At 38.3% G+C, this 12,032-nt stretch overlaps 2 protein-coding genes across 5 annotated transcripts in view; both read left to right on the forward strand.

Moving 5' to 3' along the window:
* LOC114662955 (interferon-inducible GTPase 5-like) overlaps positions 1 to 12,032 on the forward strand; it is a 138,471-nt gene that overhangs the window by 76,066 nt on the left and 50,373 nt on the right. The gene's annotated exons all lie outside the window — the stretch shown is intronic.
* LOC114663014 (apolipoprotein L2-like) overlaps positions 1 to 12,032 on the forward strand; it is a 75,450-nt gene that overhangs the window by 45,787 nt on the left and 17,631 nt on the right. For both annotated transcript variants that reach the window (XM_051934464.1, XM_051934465.1), the window contains exons 2-3: positions 4,817 to 4,871; positions 5,421 to 5,510. Coding sequence is in view for 1 of the 2 variants with exons in the window: in XM_051934465.1 (XP_051790425.1) it covers positions 5,446 to 5,510 (65 nt within the window). In the remaining variant the exon portion in view is untranslated. The remainder of the gene's footprint in view (positions 1 to 4,816; positions 4,872 to 5,420; positions 5,511 to 12,032) is intronic.

Here is a 12,032-nt window from a genome sequence, read left to right on the forward strand (position 1 = left end):
CTAATTTTAGTGGAAAGTTCACATAGATTTACACTTATCAGTTACTGCTTAGCAGTGCCAATGTTGTGGAGAAATCTTAGAAAAAACAAGCTGAGTCTTCAGAAAGGCAGTCAGAATTTAAGACTTTATTGCACAGCATAGAAAACAATTGCGGAGCACATAAAGCCTGTCTCAATTCATGAAGTGAGCCCGCATGTCCGGAGCGCCCCAAATATATTACAATTCTTACCACACAATGCCCCCCTTCCAGACTAGGTTCCCAGCATCTACTGTATACAGAGGTTCCCATGATGTTTTCCCCACTCAGCACCTTTACCCATAACAATCACCTGGGGCCTCATGTATAACACCGTGAGTAGAACTCACAATATAACATGACATAAGCATAAAAGCGGGAATGTGCGTACACACAGAAAAATTCAGATGCAGGAATCTGTACGTACGCAAACTTGCACGTTCTTCCGCTACATAAATCCCGATCAGCGTGAAACGTGCAGTTCCGCCCCAACTCCTCCCAGAATCACGCCTCTTTGAATATGCAAATCAATATAAATAGCCCTTAAGCTCAGCCTTCTGTGAAAAGACAATGGAAAAAGTATGGGGGAAAATATAAGAATTTCAGCGAATACTAAGTGGAGGCAAAGAAAAACGTACTATTTGTTGGTTTAAACAGTTGTATAAACAAGAAAAGGAAGTTGACAGTCATATTTTGCTGCATTTCATCTTAAAAATGATATCGTCATCATATGTAAATACGCTCTTTATAAAGTGGCTCAGGTTGTGCAATATTATAACTGTTGTGCAAGTTTATACTGAGGTGATTGTACTTATAAGTACAAACAGTTCTATAAGGAACATTTGATGAACTGATTAATTGCGTTTAGAGCTCTTTCTGAACCGCGAGGTCCATACAGGAAAGGTTTTGAAGCATTTGCCGTGTGAGAAGCAGTTCAAATAAGAAGCATGACTGAGGCAGCGTGTGCTTGATGCTGTATACCGATAATTCTCTTTCCGATCAGCTGCTCCGAGTGGTACAGTGAGAGTAATATGGAAAAATATGATCTGCTGTGGAAACCCCTAACGGGAGCAGCTGAAAGAAGTAAAAGGTGTAGTGAGAGTAACAACGCTAAAGCAGTTAAGGTATTTGCAATAGTTTGACCATTCCGTGGACCATTATATTGTTACTGGTTAATTACAATTAGATGCATTAAACTAATAAACAATATGCGGTTAATTTCAGTGTATTTATAAAGCCGCGTCAGGGATGTGGATCTGAAAAAGAAAGGGTAACCACACAGGAACAGTAGCACTGCTTTGACGCTGGGTGCTGCCAGTCTACAAAACCGAGCGGAGAACTTGCGTACACCAGGGTATGAGGTACCGTGGAAATGTGCGTGGCTTTATGGCAAGTTTATATCGCGATTTGAGCGTGGAAACGTTCACACGCAACATTTCTGTGTGTACGCACCATTTATACATGGGGCCCCTGGTGCCCCAGACCTTCTTATAACAATATTCTTGCCCCTGGAGACACCCCATAACAGTGTTCTTTTCATAACAATATTTTTGCTGGCAGGACATATTTGCCATCTGGCGATAAGCATCACCTGATCCCCTTCCTCTATTTTTAAGGCCTAATCCTGGGCTGTTAAGGTCAATGGCCTTTCAGTTGTTAATCAGCTCCCAACTTAACAATTAAGTTGAGGAACAATTAAATTAAGATGAGGGGGACCCATAGATAAAAACTAACTAGACTGGACTGCCTAATTAATAATTCAATAGCTGATTACTTCAGTAAATTATTACTTGTTACACTAGCATCCTGTAATGCTAAGGGTAACATAGTAAGCGGCTGTGCCAGTGAGCAGTAGCGCACAGCTGCACTGATAAGAGCTAAACTGCAAAACAACCTAGACATGACACAGTGCTTCACGCTTGAGAGAAAAGAAAACAGACAAGCCTTTAAAAATTGCTTCTTTAAGTTCACTCATATGTGCTACTATATCTTATTATCTATTATCACTAAGCTATATAAAGAAATATTGCAAATGCTTCTGTAAAATATATATGTGCATGCTAATATAAAAAGCCCATGAACGCATACAGCAGTACTGTTAAGTCATGGCACACAGCTGCCCAGTGGTCTGACAGAGGCTAACCTGCTGCTTACTTTTTCAGGAAAAAGTCCCCTAGCTTTCAATAATCAACTCTTAAGTCCCTATAATGTTCAAAACTAACGAATATCATAACACATTGTGTTTAATTTTATTGCCTAAGCTATTAATGAACTCTAATGCTTCTCTTCTAAATGCCATTCAATTACTTATATATTTTATACGCTAGCTTAAGCGCGTACCCTTTACTCACACCGGCAAAGTCTTTACATGCAGTTTGCTTAGTCCTGGAAAAAAGCTCTTTTCCTGCAACGTTCAAAACAAAGTTTGCCTGCTTGCTTCCTTAGAGAGCATGATGACCTCGTTTCACAGCTTGCCTTGCAGAAACTCGAAAACAAAGTTTTTTCAGGCTTAAACTTTTCATAGCTAAGAGCACAAAACTAGGGATCAATGAACTTTATTAATCAAAATTCTCAACACCAACAGTAAGAGTTTGATTTTGAATCTAATAATAATAAAAATGTTTTTAAAGACTAGGATATAGATCCTGATTACTGTTTATAGAGTTTCTTGATAATGAGCATTTGCTTTACTTATCAAAGATTGTGAAATTAAGATTCTTAGTATTTACACCTTTTCTTGCTCAAAATGGCTCATAAAAACGGGAAGAATCAGGTGAAAGGCAGAAACCAACTTTTCACACAGTGCCAAGCACATCCATGGACAAAGATACTAACGCTAGACCAGTTATGAGTCACAAAACAAATTAAACAAGAAATTTTTTAGGAGGTATAAGAAAACAAAACCGCGCCTACAGAAAAATCAATATGAACCTATCGTTACAATTGTATTTATTGTTCCCTACCATATGAGTCTTTTGAATACCTTGTGGTTACTAAGCAATTTAGAAATCTTTCTTATATCACGTACAGGAAATAGAAGGAGGAATCACGTAAGTCAGCAAGCAGTCAAATAGCAGACTACTTGTTGTCACAATGAAAATGGGTAAAGAATATCTTAAGGGACAGGTAGAAGATTATAACGTGTCAAAAATGTATTAATGTGAATCTAGATAATTTTTTACCACATCACAAAACAAAACTCTAAATCACAGTCAAAGTTCATGCCAATTTGTGTTTAGTCAGAACAAGCCAGAAAAGCAGAGGGACATGCAAAAAGCACTATCAATATCCTTATCTTGGGTGACACGGAACATTCTGGGTGACCTATTGTGCTCTCACAACAATGCTATCACATGACATGCATATTATACTAATTCTATAATAACACAATGGCAACCTCTCCTGAAAATGCCATGAAAACAGAGATGACGTCAATAAGACGCAAATTATTTTAAGATATTTAACCTTAAATTAAACTAGTAACACTAAAAATTGATTCAGCAACCTTAAAAACACAACTTTAGCTTTATACAGAAAATCAAAAAGAATGGTAATTTTAAAATAAATAATCGCCACACTCGCGGCTTAAAGAGGGGGAGTGGTAGTGTGGCCGAAACTGTTCTCGGATGGGATTTGGCGCAGACGTTTCCTCACTTAAGTGCACAGGTGAGGGATCATCCATGTCCGTAACTGATGCCAGGCGCTGCTAATTGCCGCACTTGTGCCATGTCCCTATTATAAATAGTAGAAGTGTAACTGTGGAAGGGAGGCAAAAGAAAGAGAGGAAAAGAGAGAATGGATGTTAAGAGTGAGAGAAGAAGGCAGGAGGTGAAGGAGTTGGTGCGGGAGCGAGAGACAGCAGTCTTGCTAGGTATGGGAGGCAGCTGGGAAGAGATCCCCTGAAATGGGTGTTTGGCCAAAACACACGGGGGGGCTGAAAAGAGCGGTCGCTCCAGCTGAGTGGTTTTTAGGCATTGGCCAGTATGGAGGACTTGCTGCGGAAGGCAGCAGGAGTCGAGGAGGCATGGGAGGGTGAGCCTCAGCATGAGTGCTCTGGCCATTGGGGAACTCAATTCTCGGTCCGGAGGGATGAGCCTCTATGCAGCCAGGGGACAGAAGGCTACCGGACCAGTGTGGAAGGCAGCTGCACCTGCAGGTAGGGCGACTCCCCTGTTGCAGGGCCCGGATGGGAGAAGCAGGGGAGCCGCCAGCTAAAGAAGGCACTGGGTTTTTAAAGGACTGCTTCCAGCCATTGTTTTTAACCTCATTTTTAAGTGGAATTATTTATTGGATTATTTTATCCTTCACATTACACCTGAATTATTGGATTATATATTTATTGACTTTGAGCGCTGCACTTTATTTGAATACTTTTTGGTTTTGATTGTTTTGAAATAAAATCACTTTTGCACTTTGCACCTTCCCCTTACTTAGTTTGGTGTCCTCATTGTCCAGCTCATCCGGTTACATTACCGACGGTGTTGGGTTCAAGAGCTCCCAAAAAGGAAGTGAGAGCATGGAGCAGAACCCACATCGTCACATCATTACTCTCTACATCGCTCTTATTTATCCATGACTTTTCAATATCACGGTCCTACAATATTCCTATAATATTATAGTCTTACACCAAAACTGTTGCCCCTGGTTCATGCATTTTGTTCCTAAGGCTTCTCGCTTGAAGAAGTAAGCATTTTATAAATGCAAAGTTACTTAATGTACTTTGGTCAGAGTTTAAATGTTTGTGCAGTAAAAAATTCTGAAGATCATTGTTCCTCAAATATTTTTCCCATTTTCTTGTAGATGTAGTCCATCTTGGAAGTGTTTCAGTTGAAAGACCTTCCTGCGACCGTGAAAAGTAATACTTTGTTGTTCGCACCACACCTTCATCCACACATTCTGACAAGAGTATTAAGTTCTGATGGTGCAATCATTTTTTCTGGTTCTAGAGGAGTCTCATAAGAAATAATTGATTCAACTTGTTTTTAAGTTCCCTGAATTTTTTTGTGTAAGAAATATGCAGTAGGGTCTCCAATTTTATTTCTTCCAACATGATGCCCTGCACCTGCCCTCACCAGTAACTGTTCTGCTATTTGGATGAATTGAGAACCTCTTGCCCCTGGTAAGCTGCACACTGTGCTGACAACTGGCAGCATTTCAGAAAATGGAGTCTACCTACAACTAATACTTCATTTATCTACCACTATTTTGGTAATAGTAATAATAATATAATAGAATAATAGTGGTATTATTATTATTATTATTATTATCTTTCACTTAAACTTGATTTTGAATCAGAAATAAACTCCACTTTTTCAGGCTTTTTTAGCAGAGTTTATCTTTTTGTTATTTAATACAATTTTCATGTTCACCTTTTAGCTTGTATTTAATGAACTGTTTATTTTAGGTGAACTCATCTGTAATGTTTGGAAATGTGTGCGCAACGCAGAAGTGAAGCACTAAGATCTGCAGTTAACTCGACAAACAAGGAAGCAGAGTAAGACTTTATTTTTTCTCTGTTTATTTAAATTTAAAATGTCTCGTACACTGCCTATAAAAAGTATTCACCCCTATGAAAGTTTTTGCATTATATTGTAATACAATGTTGAATTACAATGGTTTGCATTTGACTTTTCTGATCCATCTGCACTGATTTTTCACATTGGCATTGGAAATAAAGTGCATTTTCATGTTGTCAAAAAATCCAAATTAAATTCACTATGATTAAAAGCTGTAAAATCATAAAATGTGAACACTTCTGTGAGAGTTGATTTTTACTGTTAAATATGAATTTCAGTATTTAATTATATATTGATCACACTGAATAACTTTGTTAGCTGTAGCTGTTAACTATTACCCTTTGTCTTTCGCATTCACAGAAGGCATTTTAATGAAAGCCTATTGATCTGTGACCCAATCCCACTGTTACATTTGCAAAAAGTTACAGTAAATATTGATAAGAGAACCAGTGTAGCAGAATTCTGATGTTGAGTGTCCATTTATCAGTAAATTGCAAGGACAAGAGGAATGAACATAATCACTTTTTTCTTAAATTAATAGTGTATTTAAGAAGCGTAATCAACAGCTGTAATTGAACTATTTCCTTCCATGCACTGAGCTGCTCCACACATGTATTAATAAAGGTATTCTTCCCACCATGAACAGGTTTAATGAATCTGACTTTGACATTTCTAAGGGGGTGAGTACTTTTATAGGAGTTGTGTATGTGATTGTGTAATATTTATCTGATAAGTTTTAAATCAGTGTGGCATCTTCACGTGTCCATGTGCTTGTCTGTAAGTTGCACTGTTCAATCTATAAGAACCTTTTTCCCATTTTAGTGTGTATCACATTTTGTACCTGTTAATACATCACTATTAATAATCCTGTATGGGGAAAAAAGTGTAGCGGTGATCTATATTACAGCCTCATGGAACAAGCATCTTGGGTTTAAATCATGACCCTTGACTCTGTCTCCGTGATGTCTAAAATTTCCCCCTGTGCGTTTTTGGTCATCACAGAATTTCAGTCTAAATTAGCCCTTTGCATGTGTTTACATGAATGTACTTTATAACTGCCGCTACGTCCAGGATTGGTTTCTTTTGTCTAAGGATGCTAGAATGCTACTAAAGTTCCACGAAACCATGAACAAGATTGCCTGTGTCTGAGAATATTATATTACATTTTTTATAATACTTATCTGATGATACTTTAATGAAAACTCAAAATCTTTACTCAAGCAGGTTAGGATAGTGGAGCTTATCTCTGCCATGATTGCTGTAATTGTTGAGATTTTGCAGTTTATACTTCCAAAAGAACAGCATCAGTTCTCTGTAATGCCATGTCTGAAAAGAATACCATTGACTGCACCGAGTCAAACATAAACTGAAACAGCTGCTTTAGAAGTGGAAGAAATTATTTTAAAGAAACTTGTTGTTAAGACTGGGATATAGTCAGTCATACTAACAACTACTTGAGGGCTTCTTGTATAAAGTAAATCATCTCATAATGTACAATAATTAAAACACATTGTTGTATCCAATGCCTAGGTGAAGTTAATTGTCTATTATTCTTGTATTTGTTCTGATCTAGTCTGTGAGAGACTTCCAAATAGAATTGTCATTGAACCGTGCTAAGAGTTCAGCTGCCAAGAAATGACAAATATGCTATTAAGCAGGCATACAAAGAATCAGCAATTTCATAAACATCAAAGCCAATAGTGTGACTAGGGGGAGCCATCTTTCTAATATAAGTGCACAGGTGTATCCTGCCATCAATTTCCTAAACAAATTGTTTAAAAGCTAGCCATCCTTCCATTTCTACATTCACAAAATGTCTTCTTAGAAGTCTAATTTTTTGTTAGATTCCTTGCAATTTATGATGAATTGGCCAGTGTATTTTGTGGATTAATTTTTTTTGCTTTGTGAAGCACTTTGTCATGGTGAGTCTTGTGAGGAGTGCCAGTAACAAATGCAGAACCAACATAAAGACACTTGAAAACTGACAATAAATCTGACTCTTGTGAAATAAAAAGCCTTGACACACAAAAAAGGTTTGGGGAAGCCACCCGTATACTTGAAGCCTGGCTGCAAAAAAGGCAAATAAGTAGCACAGATGTGTACAGAGTCGAGTCCAAAACAGAACTGAGGTTACAGGAAAGTTGTCTTGTATTTAAGGAAGAAAGGTGGAAGTGATGTTCTTGGGGCCCAGAACCAGAAGTGATGTCGTCGGGGCTGAACCAGGCAGAATTTCCCATATCTGGTCTGCAGTGATAAAAGAGGAAGGTTTAGTGCACCCCACTACTCCCTGGCCTGGCATGGAATTACCTTTGTTTGGTCCATTTAGCTGCCTTCTATGCGCACATGTGTAACACTGTATTTGTAAGCTGTGGGACCAACCTAGTGTCTCTGGGGGACACCATGCAAACCAATTGACAATACAACAACTTCGTAAAGGCTTCATACAACGATGCTTCTGTTAAAATCACTTGCTTGTTTCATCCATCCATCCATTTTCCAACCCACTGAATCCAAACACAGGGTCAGCTGGAGCCAATCCCAGCCAACACAGGGCATGAACCAATCCTGGGCAGGGTGACAACCCACCGCAGGACACACACAAACACAACAAGCCCAATTTAGGATCACCAATGCACCTAACCTGCATGTCTTTGGACTGTGGGAGGAAGCCGGAGCACCCGGAGGAAACCCACGCAGACACGGGGAGAACATGCAAACTCCACGCAGGGAGGACCCGGGAAGCGAACCCAGGTCCCCTGGTCTCCCAACTGCGAGGCAGCAGTGCTACCCACTGTGCCACCGTGCCGACCCTGCTTGTTTCATTCATTCTTTAATTTTCAAAACCTATTTATTCCATTAAAAGATTTTGAGAGGTGGTGCCTTCGCCTCAGAAGGTAGTAAAAGGCAGGTACAGACACTGGACATGATGCCAGTCCATTGGAGTCTCACTTACAGACACAACAACACTCATATTTGACAATTATCAATCATCAATAACATAATCCACCAGTATTTTGAAGGTAAACTGGAAAGTCTAGAGTCAAGCTATAGATTGTGCACAGCATTGTTAACCTCTGCACCACTATGCCACCCCAGTTAATTCAGTTGAATTGTCTAAATCCTACTTGTGAAACAATCCCATACCTATTTCCAAGTTGAGCTTTACTTGCATGTCTCTTAAAGATAAGTGATAGTATTACAACAGCTACAACAAATAAAAATGACAATGGATGCATTTTTCTGACACTGAATTCATCATATTCGAGGAAAAAATCATCTGTTGGTTAGTATGAGTGACTATTCATTAACCTTATGACATCTGGATTGAAAAACTTCCCAAATTTGGAGTTCTGTCTTGTTTTTGTAGTGCTTTGTGACTCAGTACTAAGCAACACAGAATTGAAAGTGCAAAAAATACCTTCACGCTAAGCAAAAGAAAACACCAAAACTTCAAAGTAGCTAAAACAAACATGGGAGGAATGGGAAATAAAAGAAGCTAAAGTGTTCCGATAACACGTCAGGAATGCATTAGTAGTTTCTCTATTTTATTTACATTTGATGTATTTTATAATAACATGCATTCTTGAAGATTTAAAGCTTGTTACTCTCAAATATTTGGAGTAGCAATTTATTTTCCGACTGGTGGATAGTCACCATGGTGCATTTGTATTACAAAGGATTCTGGGCTCTGGTCTTTGCATTTCATGCAGTGTTTACTCTTGGTTACACACATCTAGATATGTTCCTCAGCACGAATCACTTATTGGGAAGAGAAAGGGGAGAAAAACAGTAAGCGCAGGCTTTCATTAGTGTTCTAATAACATGTCCAGAATGCTTTAGTAGTTTCTCAATTTCATTTACATTTGATGCATTTTATAGTAACATGCGGTACTGTAATTGTATGACAACTTTGTGTGTTGACTTTTCAATGGACACCTCCATTCTTGAAGTTTTACTCAAGAAAGCTGCCATTTTATTGTAAGGGACACTGCTTTTTACCAGTAATGGTTCTCTGGCTGGTCATCACAGATACACTTGGAAAAAATGGTAAAATATGAATGTTAAGACCCTTAAAAGAAACACCCATGATTAATCCATCCATCCATTATCCAACCCGCTATTTCCTAAATTCAGGGTCACGGGGGTCTGCTGGAGCCAACCCCAGCCAACACAGGGAGCAAGACAGGAAACAAACCCCGGGTATGGCGCCAGCCCACCGCAGAACACCCATGATTAATTTGTATTCATTAGGATCAACTTCTGATTTAGCCTTTAGTTTGTTTTTGACTACTATTTTAGTTTGGTTTTGGTAATTGATGTAACAACCTTCCATGTAAAAGGCCTCCACAGTGACTCTGTATACCTGACCATTTAAAGAATCTTCTGCACATCTCTACTGCTTTCAATATAAAGAGTGTCTGATCAGTCCTGGTGCTTGATCTTATCTGAATGTAGCACTATTTATTGGTGTACTAAATGTTTTTTTATTTAAAACGCAGAGCTTTTTCTGTGTTGTGTTTTGACTATTTTTGCTTGTTTATGCATTATTTTCCAAATCCTAAACTCCTACTTGATTTTTTTTTGGTTAATTCTTTTTGATAGTGGATTTCTGTATAATCTAGACATTTTTATGTTGCCTGCCATGGCTGCACTTTAAGTGTCTGCTTTCCCAAATTGGCCTTACACTTTTGGCTTGTGATGCTCATGAAATATGTCATTATATTTTACAAATCTTCACCTGCAAGTCTCCGTTTCCTTCAGAAATGTAGTTCTAAAGGTCATGTTCAAAGGCCCACCACCTTTCTAAAAACAAATGTGACTCTTCATGCCATCTGTAACAGAATGTAGTAAATACGCATGTATTTTTGCTTTAATAAAGATTTTTGCATATAGAGGATTTAATTCTTATGTTTCTTTTATGTATTGAATAGGAAATAATAAAGTCACTATTTCTACAGTCTCAATTTTCATTATTTACGTGATGTCTTAGGACTGGTCACATGACCATGATGTCACACTTGTGATGTCACATGACACCACTTATAAATCTAGAAGCGTTATCGGTTTCAGGTTATAATCTCCTCATCCTATTCGTTGTAGTAATCCTCAACACCCTGTGTGTCACAACACAGGAAAAAACAGGGATAACAGAAGGAAAATTAAACAAATATTATTATAACCAATGGAACACAGTAATCAAAAAGAAAAATATAACCACTCTTAAATGTCTATCAATTCATTTTTCCAGTTCCCTTTTCTCACTGCAAGGTAGTGAATAATCAGAACCTAAACAGTGTTAAATTCAAGAAAAGGATCAACCCTGACAGAATCCTAGTCTGTCACTCTTCTGGCAGGATGGAAATTAGGCAGTGGATGGACAGACTTAAGAAAGGACCAGAGGCCTCATGTATAAATGGTGCGTACGCACAAAAATGTTGCGCACTCCTGTTTCCACACTCAAATCGCGATGTATAAAACCTAAACTTGGCGTAAAGCCACGCATATTTTCACTAGCTAAAACACTGGTGTACATAAGTTCTCTGCTCGGTTTTGCAAACTGGGGACACCCAGCGTCAAAGCAGTGCTGCTGTCCCAGTATGGTTTCCCTTTCTTTTTTAAATGCACATCCCAGACACGGCTTTATAAATACACTGAAATTGACCGCATCTGATTGTAATTAACCTGTAACAATATAATGGTTCACAGAATGGAAAACTATTCTAAATACAATAGCTGCTATAGCATTGTTCCTCTCAATGCACCACTCAGACTATTTATCCCACTGTATCTGAGTGTGGAATCACAGCTGTACAGCAGCTGATTGGAAAGAGAATTATCAGTATACAGTATCAAGCACACGCTGCCTCAGCCATGCACTGTTTGAACTGCTCTCATACAACAAATGCTTCAGAGCCTTTCTTGTCGGGACATCGCGGTTCAGAAACAGTTTCATCCCAAGAACTATAAATACACTCAATCAGTCCATCAAGTGCGCCTTGTAGAACTGTTTGTACTTATAAGTACAATCACCTCACTGTAAACTTGCGATAGTTATAATATTGCACAACATAAGCCACTTTATAAAGCGCGTATTTACATATGATGACAATATCATTTTTAAGATGAAATGCAGCAAAATATGTTTATTACATTATATAGATACAATGTTAACATCATTTAAATAATCTATATTGTAAATAATTAAACATGTGAGGACATGGTGGTGCAGCGCTAGCTAGTTGAGGGATTGTTCCTGCCTCACGCTGTATTCTTGCTGGGGTTGGCGTGACACTGGAAGGATAGATGGATAGAATAATTAAACATGTACTATGAAGATATTTCAATGTTCCTTAAATTTTTTGAAGAATCTGTGTTAAGCTTACAGATGGCTTAACGTCTATTACAAAGCTAATTGTGTGGTGATTGGTTAGTTGGAGAAAGAAAAGGAAGGACAGGAATTGGGAGTTAGTACATTTAAAAGAGACAATACTGCTGCAATA

Source organism: Erpetoichthys calabaricus, chromosome 12 (genome assembly GCF_900747795.2).
Source record: "Erpetoichthys calabaricus chromosome 12, fErpCal1.3, whole genome shotgun sequence".
NCBI lineage: Eukaryota > Metazoa > Chordata > Cladistia > Polypteriformes > Polypteridae > Erpetoichthys > Erpetoichthys calabaricus.